Here is a 17,389-nt window from a genome sequence, read left to right as displayed (position 1 = left end):
CCACAATATCGGCCTCTTTCACCTCCTGCACTCCCGGCTCATCCGCTACCCCAAATATAGCTAACCCACAGCTTGGCTTGACCCGGACCTTCACCACCTTCGAGATCACTCCCATCACTCCCCTCCAATACCCCTCCAGTGCCGGGCACGACCAAATCATATGTGTGTGGTTCGCCGGGCTTCCCCCGCACCTCCTGCACTTGTCCTCCGCTCCGAAGAACCTGCTCAACCTCGCTCCCGTTATGTGTGCTCTATGCAGCACCTTAAATTGGATCAGGCACACGAGGAAGAGGAATTTACCCTACTTAGGGTATCAGCCCACAAACCCTCCTCAATCTCCTCCCCGAGCTCTTCTTCCCATTTTCCCTTCAGTTCGTCCACCAGCTCCTCCCCCTCTTCTCTCATCTCCTGGTATATCTCGGACACTTTGCCCTCCCCGACCCACACCCCCGAAAGCACCCTGTCCTGGATCCCTTGTGTCGGGAGCAGCGGAAATTCCCTCACCAGTTGTCTCGTGACCGCTCTCACCTGCATATACCTAAAGATATTTCCCAGGGGCAGCTCATACTTTTCCTCTAGCGCTCCCAAGCTCGCAAACGTCCCATCTATAAATAAGTCTCCCACTCTCCTGATTCCTGCCCGGTGCCAACTCTGGAATCCTCCGTCCAGCCTCCCTGGGGCAAACCTATGGTTGTTCCTGATCGGGGACATCACCGAGGCTCCCAGCACACCCCTCTGTCGCCTCCATTGCCCCCAGATACTTAATGTTGCCGCCACCACTGGGTTCGTGGTAAACTTTTTCGGGGAGAGCGGTAATGGCGCCGTCACCAGCGCTTTTAAGCTCGTTCCTTTGCAGGACATCATCTCCAACCTTTTCCACGCCGCTCCCTCTCCCTCTATCATCCATTTACGGATCATCACCACGTTGGCGGCCCAATAGTAGTCGCCCAAATTCGGCAACTCCAGTCCCCCTCTGTCTCTGCTACGTTGTAGGAACCCCCTCCTTACCCTCGGGGCCTTCCCTGCCCACACGAAGCTCGTGATGCTCCTATCTATTTTTTTAAAGAAGGCCTTAGTGATCAGTATAGGGAGACATTGGAACACAAATAGGAACCTCGGGAGGACCATCATCTTAATCGCCTGCACTCTGCCCACCAGTGACAGCGACTGCATGTCCCACCTTTTGAAATCCTCTTCCATTTGTTCCACCAGCCGAGTCAGATTGAGTCTGTGTAAGGTTCCCCAGCTCCTGGCTATCTGAATCCCCAGGTATCGGAAGTTTCTTTCCACTCTCCTTAGCGGCAGGCCATCTATCCCTCTACTCTGGTCCCCAGGGTGTATCACGAAAAGCTCACTCTTTCCCATGTTAAGCCTATATCCCGAGAAATCTCCAAACTCCCTCAATATCTGCATGACCTCTGTCATCCCCCCCACTGGATCCGTCACATACAGCAGTAGGTCATCCGCGTAGAGTGACACTCGGTGTTCCTCTCCCCCTCTAACCACCCCTCTCCATTTCCTGGAGTCTCTCAGCGCTATGGCCAGTGGTTCAATTGCCAGCGCGAACAGTAATGGGGACAGCGGGCATCCCTGTCTTGTTCCCCTGTGTAGTCGAAAATACTCCGACCTTTGCCGATTTGTGACTACACTTGCCGTTGGGGCCCCATAGAGGAGTTTAACCCAACTGTCAAACCCCTCCCCGAACCCGAACCTCCTCAGCACCTCCCATAGGTACTCCCACTCTACCCTATCAAATGCCTTCTCTGCATCCATTGCCTCCACTATCTCTGCCTCCCCCTCTGCTGGGGGCATCATTATCACCCCCAATAGCCGTCGCACGTTGACATTCAATTGTCTCCCCTTTACGAACCCTGTCTGGTCTTCGTGCACCACCCCCGGGACACAATCCTCTATCCTCGTTGCCAGCACCTTTGCCAGCAACTTGGCGTCCACATTTAGGAGTGAGATAGGCCTATGGGACCCGCATTGCAGCGGGTCTTTATCTCGCTTCAAGATTAGTGATATCGTCGCCTCCGACATTGTCGGGGTTACGGTCCCCCCCTTCTCTGGCCTCGTTAAAGGTTCTTACCAGCAGCGGGGCCAACAAGTCCACATATTTTCTATAGAATTCCACCGGGAACCCATCTGGTCCCGGGGCCTTCCCTGCCTGCATGTTCCCCAGCCCTTTGGTCACCTCGTCCACCCCAATTGGCGCCCCCAGGCCCTCCACCTCCTGCTCCTCCACCTTCGGGAACCTTAGTTGGTCCAGAAACTGCTGCATTCCCTCTTTTCCCTCCGGGGGTTGGGACCTATATAACCTCTCATAAAAGGTCTTAAACACCTCGTTTATCTTCCCTGCTCTCTGCACCGTGGCTCCCGTTTCATCCCTAACTCCCCCTATCTCCCTCGCCGCTGTCCTCTTTCGAAGCTGGTGGGCCAACAGGCGACTCGCCTTTTCCCCATATTCATATCTCATCCCCTGTGCCTTCCTCCACTGTGCCTCTGCCCTCCCTGTGGTCAGCAGGTCGAACTCCGTCTGGAGTCGTCGCCTCTCCCTGTATAGTCCTTCATCCAGGGCCTCCGCATAATTTTTTAATCTACCCTCAGAATCTCCCCCAGTAATCTTTCCCTTTCTTTGGCCTCTGTTTTCCCCTTGTGAGCTCTGATGGAGATCAACTCTCCCTTGACCACCGCCTTCAGTGCTTCCATTACTACTCCAACTCGGACCTCCCCAGGTACCGTCGTTGGCCTCCAGGTACCTTTCGATACATCCCCGCACCCTTCCGCAGACTCCCTCGTCCGCCAATAATCCCACATCTAGTCGCCAGAGTGGACGCTGCTCCCTCTCCTCTCCTAGTTCCAGATCCACCCAGTGTGGGGCATGGTCTGAAACAGCTATGGCTGAGTACTCAGTTCCTTCCACCCTCGAAATCAGTGACCTTCCCAAAACAAAGAAATCTATCCGGGAGTATACCTTATGGACATGGGAGAAAAAGGAGAACTCTTTGGCCATCGGCCTAACAAATCGCCACGGATCCACTCCCCCCATTTGGTCCATAAACCCCCTAAGCACCTTGGCCGCTGCCGGCCTTCTTCCGGTCCTAGATCTAGATCTATCTAACCCTGAGTCCAGCACGGTGTTGAAGTCTCCCCCCATTATCAAATTTCCTACCTCCAGGTCCGGGATACGTCCCAGCATCCGCTTCATAAATCCCGCATCATCCCAATTCGGGGCATATACATTAACCAACACGACCTCCATTCCCTGCAATCTGCCACTCACCATCACATATCTGCCACCGCTGTCCGCTACAATGTTCCTAGCCTCGAACGACACCCGTTTCCCCACCAATATGGCCACCCCTCTATTCTTTGCATCCAGCCCTGAGTGGAACACCTGTCCCACCCATCCTTTCCTTAACCTAACCTGGTCCGCCACCTTCAGGTGCGTCTCTTGGAGCATGGCCACGTCTGCCTTCAGTCCTTTTAAGTGCACGAACACTCGGGCCCTCTTAATCATCCCATTTAGGCCTCTCACGTTTTACGTGATCAGCCGGACTGGGGGGCTGCCCGCCCCCCTCCCCTGTCGACTAGCCATCACCCTCTCTGGGCCAGTCCCAAGTCCCAGTTCCGCGCACCCACCCGTCCCCAAGGCTGCGCATTCCCTCCCCGACCACCTTTTCTTTTACCAGTTCCCTTTCGATCTCCGCAGCAGCAGCCCAGTTATCCGCCCCCCCTCCCTCCCCCCCACTAGACCCCCATCTAGCATGGTTACTCCCCCATATTGCTTCCGAAAGTCAGCTGACTTCAACTGACCCCGGCTTCTCCCGCTCTCTCCTTGACCCCCCCGTGTGAGGAACTCCCATCCACCTTGCGCCTATCTTCCCACCATCATCTTTCTGACGCGGGAACGAGAAAAATAAACCCCGCGTTCTCTAGAGCCACCCCGCCCCTCATGGCGCAGCTCCCTCTGCCGCCCCACTCCCATTCCCCATCCCCCACCTGTGTCTCTTCTTCCCCCGCACCGGCACCCACATTTCTCAATGTCCCCCCCTCCCCAATTTACATCTCTATATACATCAGCATTGTCGTTTCCCCTCCAACATCAGTCTCTCAGTTCTGATCCAGTTTCTCGTTTTTAATGAAGGTCCATGCTTCTTCCGCCGTTTCAAAATAGTAATGCCTCTCCTGGTGCGTGACCCACAGTCGTGCCGGCTGCAACATCCCAAACTTCACTTTCTTCTTGTGCAGAACCTCCTTGGCTCGATTGAAGCTCGCCCTCCTTCTCGCCACCTCCACACTCCAACCCTGATACACTCGTATCACCGCATTCTCCCATCTACTACTTTGTACCTTCTTGGCCCATCTCAGAACCACCTCTCTGTCATTGAAGCAGTGAAATCATACGATCATCGCCCTAGGTGGTTCTCCCGCCTTTGGTCTCCTCGCAGGGACCCGCTGGGTCCCTTCCACTTCCAAGGGGCCCGAGGGGGCCTCAGCTCCCATTAGCGAGCGTAGCATCATGCTCACGTAAGCCCCGCCGTCAGCTCCTAACACTCCCTCGGGGAGACCCAGGGTCCGGAGGTTCTTTCTACGTGATCTGTTTTCTAGGACTCCAATCCTTTTGGTGCACTTCTTATGGAGCGCCTCACGCGTCTGCATTTTGACCGCTAGGCCCCGGATCTCGTCCTCGTTGTCAGTCACCTTCTGCTCCACCACACGGAGCTCTATCTCCTGGGCTTTTGTGTCTCCTTAAGCCCCTCAATTGCTTGTAGCATCGGGGCCAGCACCTCCTTTTTTAGCAGCTCCACACACCGTCTTAAGAATTCATCCTGGTCCGGTCCCCATGTCGCCTGGGCACCCTCCGCTGCCATCTTGCTCCTTTCTTCCTTCTGCCACTGCCCTCGAGGATTCTTCGAGATCTGGCCGCTGCCGCCGATATTTTTCTTTTTCGTTGGGGGGGACTCCCTGTTGCCTCACCCCACACCGGGTTTTGTCCCGAAAAAATTCCCCGTTGGGGCTCTTAAAAGAGCCAGAAGGTCCGTTCGAGCTGGAGCCGCCGAAACATGCGGCTTAGCTGGTCATCGCCGCAACCAGAAGTCAGAATTTGGGTATTTTTATAAGAATTATTGGGTAAAGGTTCCAGCATTGGTGGAATTATTGTTGTGACTTCAGGACGAGTGGAATTGACCGCACACTTGCCCAGGGTGTCATAACAATTCTTAAACATTTTGTATACTAAAATTATGCTTTCTGCATAATGTTTATAAAATATTTAAGTTTAAAAGAAATAGAAAGCAAGGGTTGGATTTTCAATGGACCAAACAGGTCATCACTTGCCCAAGATTCCCAGAATAGTGACTCTCCCACCTGCAGCCACCCAGTTCATAAATACACTCTATGCATCCTATGCAACTCCAACTCTTTTCAGAGGTCTAGTGGAGAAGATGATTGGACGTTGGGCAGGGATCAGAATTCGGGTTGAGTCTTGATCTGTCTGGTTTCTGCTCCGCTCAAATTCTTGCCAGGAGTGAGAGTTACAATGATGGGGTAATCTTGTCTTCCATGGTTTTCCCCAATTCTAATGAAAGCTTTGAGATTTTGTGTGTGGCCATTCCTAAACTACCCTGAGGATTCCATACAAAAGACCATTGGACAGTTAGGATCTAATCCTTCTGAAACCTGATGCAGCATTAGTACTGGGCTGTAAGAAGTCCACAAGACTGCCCAAGAGAAAGTTAATTGATCCCAGGGGAAACAGAAGAAAATTTGCCATATTAGATTTTTGACTCTTCCAGGCCCTTAGGGCCCATTATTAGACCAGGTGACACAAGAGTTCTACTGGCTGAAAAGCATGGAAATTAAACCCCAGTTCAGCTCTAGTAATCTAGCCTTCCACCAATTGATCTGACCTCCTGTGTAAATCTTTAGCTGTCTGTGATTTTATGTTCTCATCCTACTCATACAATGTACTCGTTTCACTTTGCTGGGTGAGTGAGATATAGAAACTAGATATTTATTACCACCACTTACTTAGCAGAGCAATTCTTTTGGGTCAAACATTTCCTGCAAAAAAGGAAGGTAATTTCCACTTCCAATTGGTATAAAAAAAAACCAAATCTCTTCTACTTCTCCATCTCCTAATCTTTTCTTGCAAGGACTTTTTTTCTCCTGAATCTGAATATTGGGTCATTTTCAAGTGGTATGTTAAGAATAATTAAAAATGGAAGATATATTCCAGTTTTTTTGGGCCTTCTTCAGTCTTCAAAGATATAGGCTATGATTCTCCGCACCCGTGCCGGTTGGGAGAATCGCCTGGGTCGCCAAATTTTCCCACGACGCCGGTCCGACGCCCTCCCGCGATTCTCCCAAGCGGCGAGAACGGCCCCGTCGAGTTCCACGCGGCGCAGGCGGGAGAATCGCCCGAGACACCCAAAATGGCGATTCTCCGGCACCCCTGCTATTCTCAGGCCGGGATGGGCCGAGCGGCCAGCCCAAAACGGCGGGTTCACCCCGGCGCCGTCCACACCTGGTCACTGCCGGCGGGAACAGCGCGGGAACGCTGTTGGAGCAGCCTGTGGGGGGGGGGGTCCTGCATCGGGGCAGGTCCTGCACCGGGGGGGGCCTCAAATGGGGTCTGGCCCGCGATCGGTGCCCACCGATCGTCGGGCCAGCCTCTCTGAGGGACGACCTCCTTTCTTCCGCAGCCCTGCAAGATCTGTCTGACATCTTCTTGCGGGGCAGACTCGGAGAGGATGGCAACCATGCATGCGCGGGTTGGCGCCGACCAACCCGCGTGTGACGCCAGTTATGCGGCGCCGGCCGCGTCATGTATGCAGCGCCGCCTTTGCGCGTGTAAATGACGCGGCGCCGCCCCTAGCCCATTATCGGGCCCTGAATCGGTTGGGATAGGGGACGTTTTGCGCCGTCGTGAACCTCGACGGCGTTCACGACGGCGCAAACGCTCTGCCTCCATTTCGGAGAATCTTGCCCATAAACTCCACACATTGAACTCCAGCCAAGTGGGAAGTCCATTTAGTAATTGTATAATTATTTAATGGCATTGGTTAAAACAATCTGTTTCTCAGACATGTGCATAGCCCTTTTAATGCTGTGTTGAAGAGCATAGCACATGCCCAGTTTTTGTCCTGCCATGGACTCTCCTGGGCAGCTCTCTCCAGCAGATTCAGGACAGCACGGTATCACAAGTGGATAGCACAAGTGGACAGCGTCAGGGTCCCAGGTTAGATTCCCCGCTGGGTCGCTGTCTGTACGGTGTCTGCGCGTTCTCCCAGTGTCTGCGTGGGTTTCCTCCGGGTGCTCCGGTTTCCTCCCACGGTCTAGAGACGTGCAGGTTGGGTGGATTGGCCATGATAAATTGCCCTTAGTGACCAAAAAGGTTAGGAGGGCTTATTGGGTTACGGGGATAGTGTGGAAGTGAGGCCTTAAGTGGGTCGGTGCAGACTCGATGGGGCGAATGGCCTCCTTCTGCACTGTATGTTCTATGTTCTATGTGCTGAAGTTGAAAAGAGCATCAAGTGGCATTCCCTACGATCTAGGTCAAGTTCAGGGGCGTCATTCTCCGACCCCCCGCCGGGTCGGAGAATGGCCGTAGGCCGCCGTGAATCCCGCCCCCGCCGAAGTCTCCGGTACCGGAGATTGGGCAGGGGCGGGAATCGGGCCGCGCCGGTTGGCGGGACCCCCCGCTGGATTCTCCGGCCCGGATGGGCCGAAGTCCCGCCCAGAAATTGCCTGCCCCGCCGGCGTAAATCAAACTTGGTATTTACCGGCGGGACCAGGCGGCGTGGGCGGGCTCCGGGGTCCTGGGGGTGGGGGGGCGCGGGGCAATCTGACCCCGGGAGGTGCCCCCACGGTGGCCTGGCCCGCGATCGGGGCCCACCGATCCGCGGGCGGGCCTGTGCCGTGGGGGCACTCTTTCCCTTCCGCCTCCGCTACGGCCTCCACCATGGCGGAGGCGGAAGAGACTCTCCCCACTGCGCATGCGCGGGAAACTGACAGCGGCCGCTAACGCTCCCGCGCATGCGCCACATTTCCACGCCAGCTGGCGGGGCAACAAACGCCATATCCGCCAGCTGGCGGGGCGGAAATCCCTCCGGCGTCGGCCTAGCCCCTCAATGTTGGGGCGAGGCCGCCAAAGATGCGGAGCATTCCGCACCTTTGGGCCGGCGCGATGCCCGTCTGATTGGCGCCGTGTTTGGCGCCAGTCGGCGGACATCGCGCCGTTGGGGGAGAATTTCGCCCCTGATCTTGAATGAAGAAAATCTTAAGTACACAATCTTTGTTTTACAGAGTTCAGTTACTCATGATTTGTTATTGTATCTTTAGCTCCATAAACTACGATGTAGTTATGAGAAGCTGCAAAAACATCAGCTAAAGCAAGCTAGAGAGGCATGTGAGTTACAGATTACTGGTGAGAATGGAGAGACTAACTCAAAGCAGTACAGGGTGAACAGCAATTTTGAGGTAAGTGTATTTTCCCAAATTATGATAGTAATAATTTTTTTAATATTTTAGCACTAATTTTATAGTTTGTTCTGCTGATGGCACATAATCAGGAAATTTTGACCATGCTTAATTTTAATAGATGAAAAGGTATTCACAATGTTCTGATACTACTAGGATGGTCGGTGAGAATCCATTTGGCATTATAAAATTGGGCAGCACTGTTTGTACCTGCCAAGGTCACCCTGCCTCTGAATTCTATGCCATGGTGTCATTCCAAGCTGAAGCAGATGACCATAGTAACATTTCACAGTTCACCATACGCTGCAGCATCAGGAAAGTGGTGGATTCTCTCTCCTCTAAAAGGAACAGTTGCAAGAATTTCTTGATGGACCAAAGCAGGACAAGAGAGCAGTAAACCTCACACACATCACAGGGTTCCCTCAGGATCCTTCAGGATAAACAATAACTGATATTTATGTAATGTCTTTAATATGATCAAAAAGTTCCTAACAGCTTCAGGGGAATATTTTAAAATTAAACGTGGCGCCAAGCCACAAAAGGAGCTATGAGGTTAGGTGACCAAAAGCTTGGTCAAAGCGTTGGTTTTAACAAATGTCTTAAAGGAGAAAAGCGAAGTAGGGAACAGGTCAGGCAGAGGGAAGACATTTCTGAAAGCCCAGACAGCTCAAGGCAAGGCCAGTGATAAGAGATTAAAATTAGGGGCGGGTCCAGAAGCCAGGCTTAAGTGAGTGCAGGTAGTTCAGAGATTTGTATAATATAATACTGGAATATTGCATCCAGTTGTGGTCATCACACTTCTGGAAGGTTATGATGGATGTTGAGAGGGTGTAAAGGATATTTAGTAGAATGGTGCCATGGATAAGGGATTTTAGCTACATGGTTGGTTTGGATAGGCTGGAGTCGTTCTCCTTGGGGCAAAGGAGATTGAGGGAGATAAATATACACGATTAATCCAGTTGTTGCACAAGGACTAAAGGAACAAACTTTTTTTATGTAGCATGTTATAATGACTTCGAACTGACTTCCCACAAGGGTGGTAGAAGCAGAAACAATTTCAAAAGGGAATTGGGTGGGCACTTGAAAGAAATAAACTTGCATGGCTGTGGGAAATAAGATTGACTGAATTGCTCTGCTGCAAGCCAACATGAAATTGAAGGGCCGAATGGCAGCCACCTGTTCCATTAAAGGGTCAAGGAATCATGAAGTCTGTGAGCTCAGGCAGGGTGAAGTTGTATGATGCTACAGAGGAGGAAAAAGATGGTCTTAGTGATGTGGCAAAAATGTGGTTAGAAGCTAATCTTAGGGTCAATTTGACACCATTTTGCTAACAATCTAGTTTAGTATCAGATGGTTGCCAAGGAGAGGGTGGAGTTTGCAGTTCAGCAACAATGATAGAGCATGGACCAAAAATAGTGGCTTTTGTCGTTGTAGTATTTGATTGGGGAAATTTCTATTCATCCAGGACTGGATTTTGAATAAGCAGTGTGATAACTTAGCTACAGTGGAAGAGTCAAGAGAGGTGGTGAGGCATATCTGGGTGTTGCGAGTTTATATGTGAAAGTTAATGCAGTGGTTGATGTTACCAAGGGTAAGCATGAGAAATAGAAGGCCAAAGATAGATTATTGGGGGCACAACAGGTAATAGTGTAGGAGCAGGAGGAGAAACCATTGAGTGTTAATCTGGCTACAATTAGATAGACATTAGATAGAACAGATAAGTGCAATCCCACACAGTTAGATAATAGTGGAGAGGCATTGGAGGAGGATGGTGTGGTCAACAGTGCCAAGGTTGGAGACAGTTTAGGAAGGACTAGATACTGTGCTCGCATTGCCCTGCATGCTCCTATGTGGGACCAGCTGCAGATTGTAGAATCTTGGCTTAGATGGGCAATCTGGCACAGCTAGCTCTGTGATACTGGCAAATCCCATGGCAGGGCAGCTGTTATTCTGGTATTTTGAGGAGTAACAGTAGGTGCCTCCTCAGGACCTGCACCTCAGAACTTCTACTGTGTGCAAGAACATAAGTGAAGTGATGATTTCAAAACCTCTATCCATGCTATCTTTCATGATTTGAAAATCAGAGGGCATGTTGGAACCCAGAACCAAGATAGCAAATGTCTGGGCTTCCATAGTATTAGTGTGAGCTGTCACGAGAGGCTTCATCATTGTAAGAACCACTGCAGTCTTCATGGAGCTGACCAATTTCTCCACGGTTGACTGTTTGCTATCTAACCTGGTATAAATCTCAGACTTAAGCTGGGCAAGACTGTTGCAAAATTTCTGTCATTCTGAAAAGCTTGCTGTAAAACAACCTCAGTGTACTGAATATTTCCTGGTCTCCTGGCATCAAATTTCTTTGGTGGTCTGGGCTTTGAAGGTCAGCATGTGAATCCCCTAGAGCAGAGCTAGGTGCAGTCTCACCGTTTGAGGACCCCGACTCCCACGGTGTCCTGCCATTGACATCCTGAGCCACCTCTTCCCACAGCATGTATTGCCTGGAGTGCTTTGTGCTTGAGTGAACATCTTCCTTCTCCCATGGAATTCTTGGTTCTAAAGCTGCAACAGAAAATTTGGGAGACTTATCTGCACCTCTTCCAATGGTGATGCTGAGTTTCAAGCTGTATCCTGCTACCTGCAGACACAAATCACCTCTTTTAAGAACTGCAAACTGCCTTTAAATTACACATGAATTTCACTGCCCCAAACAGGCACATAGTCAGTGAGCAATGCAGGTAGTGTTGGCTACAACCATGTCTTAGTATGATCAGCTAGCAACACAAATTTCCTGTGTTCTCCAAGCAGGTCAGGGAGTACATGCAGCCTGTTATACCAATTCTATACATCGGAGCCCCAGTCTCTGTTTTGCTTCCCTTTTTTCCCCCATTTAGAGTTGCTCTACTATTCATCATCCAGTGATGTATCAATTCACTTTTCTTTGCATTAAATTTGATCCAACATCAATCTGCACAAACAAGTCAATATCTGGATAGATAGCGCAAAAGAAAGAGCTTAGATTCCTTGGACATTGAGACTGGCTCTGGGGAAGATGGGACCTGTACAGGCCAGTTGAGATCTCAACAGTCGCAGGATGATTGTCCTCATGGGTGATTTGCTGTTGGGGAGAGTTTAAACTAACTTCACATGGGGTTGGACAGCAGGAAAAGGAAAGACAAAGTGCATGAAGAATTGGAATAGACAAATAGACCAACGTAAGGAATAGAAAGATATTGGGTGGGATTCTGCCGTAATCGGCGGGACGGGCAACTCCAGTGGGAAGGAGTGGCGTGAACCACTCCGACGTCGGGCCGCCCCAAAGGTGAGGAATCCTCCACACCTTCAGGGGCTAGGCTGGCCCCAACATGCGCTGGCGTCATCCCAGCGCATGCGCAGAGGGCTTCGTCTCTGCACCGGCCATGGCAGACCGCTACAGCCACCCGTGCGGAAGAATAGAGTGCCTCCACGGCACAGGCCCGCCCGCGGATCGGTGGGCCCCGGTCGCGGGTCAGGCCACCGTGGGTGCACCGTCCGGGGCCAGATACCTCCGCCCCCCAACCCCCCCCACCCAACCCCCCGAGGACCCCGGAGACCACCCGCACCGCCAGATCCCGCCGGTAAGGACCTACTCTAATTTACGCCAGCGGGACCGACAAAAAACGGGCGGCCACTCGGCCCATCGCGGGCCTGAGAATCGCCAGGGGGCCGCCTACAGCGGCCTCCGATGGGCGCGGCCCGATTCCCGCCCCCACAAAATCCCCGCCGCTGGAGAATTTGGCAGCCGGTGGGGGCGGGATTCACGCCGCCCCCCGGCGATTCTCCGACCCGGCGGGGGGGGTCGGAGAATCCCGCCCATTATGTTTAGCCAGGCGAAGAGCGAACGCTCTAAGTCTCAATTAAATTCACAGTGGAAGATAGATAGAGGAGTATGCCCCCTAGTTTTAGAAGCTCCAACCAGTGGAAATAGTTGATCTTTGTCTACCCTGTCTTTTCCTGTTAACATCTTGAAAACTTCAATCAGATCATCACTTCACCTTCTAAATTCTAGTGAAAATAGGCCTAATTTGTGCAATCTCTCCTCGTAACTTAACACCTGTAGTCCAGGCATCATTATTATAAATCTACGTTGCACTCCCTCCAAGGTCAATATAGCCTTCTTAAGATATGGTGCCCAGAACTGTATGGGCAGTATATGTACGTAAATGCATAAAGTATGGTACTGAGAGCCAGGGAGAGAAATAATGGGTGCCGGTGTTTCTCCTGTTTTCTGGATGGCAGTTTAAACCTTTAACCACTTTAACCCTCCCACTCCATCATGCATGATATTTTCTCCCTTTCAAGATTCACCAATCAATCCGACAAACAATCATAGAAAGGTCCTAGTAAAATGCACATTATTGGCATCAGGTTATAAATGTTGTCCGATATATATTCAGCATGGGTCATTAATATCAACAACGGCAACAATATAATGTAGTGTTAGTTTGTGTGCACTCTACAGTCCATTCCACCTCAACTATTAAACAAACCAGAGAGCTCAAATTAATGTCATGACACCCTGGGCTAGTGCGCAGTCAATTCACCCCACTTGACCTTTAGTTTAAAATACCCAACTTGCAACACAGGTGAAATTAGATTCAAATTAAAATACCGGAGGTTTTTGGTTGATAATATTGTTAATTTGACAGGAAAATACCCCATTCAGTTATTTATAATTCTGTGCAGGTGATAATGCTGAGTCTGGTGATTGCCTCAGCCACTGCACCTTACACCATAGAAAGTAGGTAACGTTGCCATAGTCACCATATCTCAGGAGAGGGCAAGTTGAGATGTGGGCCTTCATAAATAACATCAGCCAGTGTGAGAATTGAACCTGCGTTGTTGGCCTTGCTCTGCAACACAAACCAGCTGTCTAGCCAACTGAGCTAAACCGGCCCCAGTACTTCACACATTATGGACATGATGACAGTAAATTCCTATTTGGGGGTAAGATTCAATACTTGCAACCCAGATTAACTGCCCAAGATCTTTTCAATTCTGTAGAAGTATAAGACTTTGTACTACCTGGAAGAAAGAGTTCAATATAATTATTTCACACATTGGATGTAATTAGATTCTATTTTATCAGTAATCTCATAGGTAGAAAGATCAGAGCTCCTGAACAACAAAGTGGAATGATTGAATATATATATTCATTGTCAGTGAGCAGTGTTGGAGCTTGTATCTCTGCGTAACACAACTTTTAGGGGACTGAGGACAAAGACTGAATGGTTCACAATTATATCTTTGTTTTCTTGATCAGCAATTGCTACTCCTCGCGACAGTATATTTTCAACATTTACTTTATCATAATATTAGGGGCTGGTTTAGCACAGCGGGTTAAACATCTGGCTTGTAAAGCAGAACAAGGCCAGCAGCACGGGTTCAATTCCTGTACCAGCCTCCGCGAACAGGTGCCAGAATGTGGCGACTAGGGGATTTTCACAGTAACTTCATTCTTGTGACAATAAGCGATTTCCATTTCATTTCAATACCTCAAAAGCTCATAAAAAGTATCAAGATAATGAGATAATAATAGGCAAGTATTGAAGTCAATGGAAAAGATTCATGAGAATCATGTGCAGTGCAAAGCAGGTTACTGAGTCACTGTGAGCCCGTTATTCATTCCTACCGTGACAATTTCACCCTAGAAATCCCACTCAGTAAACTTTCAATAGCAACAAAATAAACCAAATCCCACTGTTTGTTCGCAAGATCATTATGGATAACAAAGGCCGTCCAGCCCAGCTCATCTCATGCACCAGCATGACATGTGTATCAGGAGCAGGGGTCGCTCTTAATCTTAACAACCCAAACTGCATATACATCAGATGATATTTGTCACCAGTTGCCAACAATGGTCGTCATCATTTCATTGGCCCTTCCTAGTTATTTGGTGAATTAATTGATTGGTGAATTGTGTCATGCATGATTGAGTGGGAGGTTTAAAGTTGATGGGGAGGGGGTGGCACGGAATAAGGGGCCTGGAAACAGGAGAAACACTGGGCCCATGATTACTTCCCCTAGCCCTGAGTAAAGGTGGAAATTGCGGAGACACTAGCCAGCACTCAGCCAACTCAGTTCAAGCCATGTGATATCAAAAAGAGCTGAAGGCTGGATATAGCAAAGGCTATGGGCCATCACGGAATCCTGGCTATTGTGGTCAAGATGCGTGCACCAGAACCAGCCCTACCATTAATTAAACTGTCATAGTACTTCTACAACATTGACATCTACCCAACAATATGGAAAATTGCCCAGCTATGTCCTGTCTGAAAAAACAGGACAAATCCAATTCAGCCAATTACTGCCCCAATGGTCCACCCTGGATCATTAGCAAAATTGATGAAAGGGGTCATTGACAGTGCTACCAAGCAGCACATATTCAGCAATAACCTGCTCTCATTTGCTCAGTTTGGATTCCACCAAGGCGACTCAGCTCCAGACCCCATTACAACCTTGGTCAGATCATGGACAAAAATGCTAAATTTCAGGGGAGATGAAAATGCTGCTCGGACATCAGAAACTGAACTGGACTAGCCATATTAATACTGTGGCGACCAGGGTGGGTCAAAGACTTGGAATCGTATGGCGAGTAACTTACCCCCTAACCCCTCAAAGCCTGTCCACCTTCTACAAGGCACAAGTCGGGAGTGTAATGAATATTCTCCACTTGGCTGGATGAGTGCAGCTCCAACAACACTCAAGAAGTTCAAAACAATCTGGTACAAAGCAGCCCTCTTGATTGCTCCCCTTTTCACAAACATTCAAACCCTCCACCACCAACGAACAGTGGCAGCCGTGTATACCATCTACAAGATGCACTGCAGTAACTCGCCAAGGATCCTTAGGCAGCACCTTCCAAACCCACGACCACTGCCATCTAGAAGGACAAGAGCAACAGATACATGGGAATGTAACATAGAAAAAGTATGTTTGAAGACTTTCTTTTCCTGAGTGTTACTTTTCTGACTGAGTGTGTGCTCTTTAGGATATTGTTTCCATTGATGTGTATGTTAAATCTTATATGTGGTGCATGCCAGCTGTGTGAGCGTGATCTTGCTACATTCTTTGTAGATTGTATATATTGCTTCTATCATTATTGCTTCTATCATTATTGTCAAAATCAAAATTCATTCAGTATCATTGTATTTCTTTTAAAGCAAGTGTATTTTCACCCTTCCTTCCAATCGAGAATTTTAATTGATGACTTTTGCTTTCAAATTAACAGCCAGAAAACTCTGACACCTATTGGAACAATGGGAAGCAGTTAGAGCTATATGAATCAGAAATTAAATACCTGAAGAGTTGTGTGGAGTGTGCTCAAGACACCATAAAGAGTGATGAGGCCATCATTGAACAACTGAAGATTACAATTGAGCAAAAGACCACAAATGAGGAATTGCATCAGAAAAATCTGTCAGAAGAAATTCTGTCAGAAGAAATTAAGTGTTACCAAAGGCGATGTCAGGTATTTGGAGATATAGCAAATACTGGTCGAAACAGTGTATTAAATTTATCGCCTTCAGAACAATCAAAATAAAATAAACATAGAAAGCTAAAGTAAGCCATTCAGACCTTCTTACCTGCTCCGCCAGTCAATATGATCATGGTTGATTATCTCAACACCATCCTCCCGTACTATCCCCATACACCTCGACAGCTTTAGAGTCTGGAAATATATCTATTTCCTACTTAAATAAGTGAATTGGCTTTCACAACCTTCTCTGGTAGGGAATTCCACATGTTCATCACCCTTTGAAGAAGTTTCTCCTCACCTCAGTCATAAATGGCCTACCCCATATTCTGAGACTATGGCCCTTTGTTCTAGACCCACCCCCGCATCCAGAGGAAACAACATCCCTGCTTCCAGTCCAGTCACAATTTTATATCTTTCAATTAGATTCCCTCTCATTCTTCTAAATGCCAGCGAATATGTGCTCAGTTGACCCAATTTCTCCTCATACCACAGTTCTGACATCCCATGGATCAGTCTGATGAACCTTCACTGCACTCCCTTAGAGGAGTGCAAATATATATTTTCTTCGAAAAGGAGGCTAAAACTGCACATGATATTCCAGGTGTGGTCTCACCAAGGCCCTGTAAACTGCAGTAAGACATCCTTGCTCCTGTACTCAAGTCCTCTTGCCATTAAGGTCAACATACCATTAGCCTTCCTAACTGCTTGCTGTAGCTACATGCTTGCTTTCAGTGCCTGGCATACTCGGACACCCAGGTTCCTTTGTATGTCAACATTTTCCAATCTAGCACCCTTTAAATAATACCCTGCCATTCTCACATTTTCTCCACTGCTGATGCTAGCCTAACCAGTCCATAATTCCATTCTCTCCCTCTTTTTTTTTAATAGCGGGGTTACATTTGCCATCCTCCAATCTGCCAGGACTGATCCAGAATCTACAGAATTTTGGAAGATGACAACCAATACATCCACTATTTCCATGGCGACATCCTTTCGCACTCTGGGATGTCGATTATCAGGTCCTGGGATTTATCAGCTTTCAACCCCATTAATTTCTCCAGCATCATTTTTTTAGTAATCCTAATTTTCTTTCAATTCCTCCTCACTAGATCCTTGGTTGCTGAGCATTTCTGGAAAGTTATTTGCGTCTTCCTCCTTGTTTAATTGCTCTGCAATTTCCTTGTTCTCTATTATACATTCTCTTGATTCAGACTGTAAGGGACCTACGTTTGTATTTCATTAATCTTTTTCTTTTTGGACACTGAGAGAAGTTTTTATATTACTTTCAAGTTTACTTTCATACTCTTTTTTTTCCCTCTTCATCAATTTTTTTTTCTTTCTTTGCTGAACTCCCATTCATCAGGCTTAGTACTTTTTCCTTAACTTTAT

At 48.8% G+C, this 17,389-nt stretch overlaps 1 protein-coding gene across 1 annotated transcript in view; it reads left to right on the top strand.

Annotated features, from left to right (window-relative positions):
• The window catches only part of LOC140391316 (deuterosome assembly protein 1-like), a 150,481-nt gene that overhangs the window by 79,234 nt on the left and 53,858 nt on the right, over nt 1-17,389 (top strand). The window contains exons 4-5 of the mRNA XM_072475908.1: nt 8,347-8,484; nt 15,752-15,991. Coding sequence (XP_072332009.1) covers nt 8,347-8,484; nt 15,752-15,991 — 378 coding nt within the window. The remainder of the gene's footprint in view (nt 1-8,346; nt 8,485-15,751; nt 15,992-17,389) is intronic.

This window comes from Scyliorhinus torazame, chromosome 15 (assembly GCF_047496885.1).
Source record: "Scyliorhinus torazame isolate Kashiwa2021f chromosome 15, sScyTor2.1, whole genome shotgun sequence".
NCBI classification, from domain to species: domain Eukaryota; kingdom Metazoa; phylum Chordata; class Chondrichthyes; order Carcharhiniformes; family Scyliorhinidae; genus Scyliorhinus; species Scyliorhinus torazame.
This window is presented reverse-complemented; position numbering and strand designations above follow the sequence as displayed.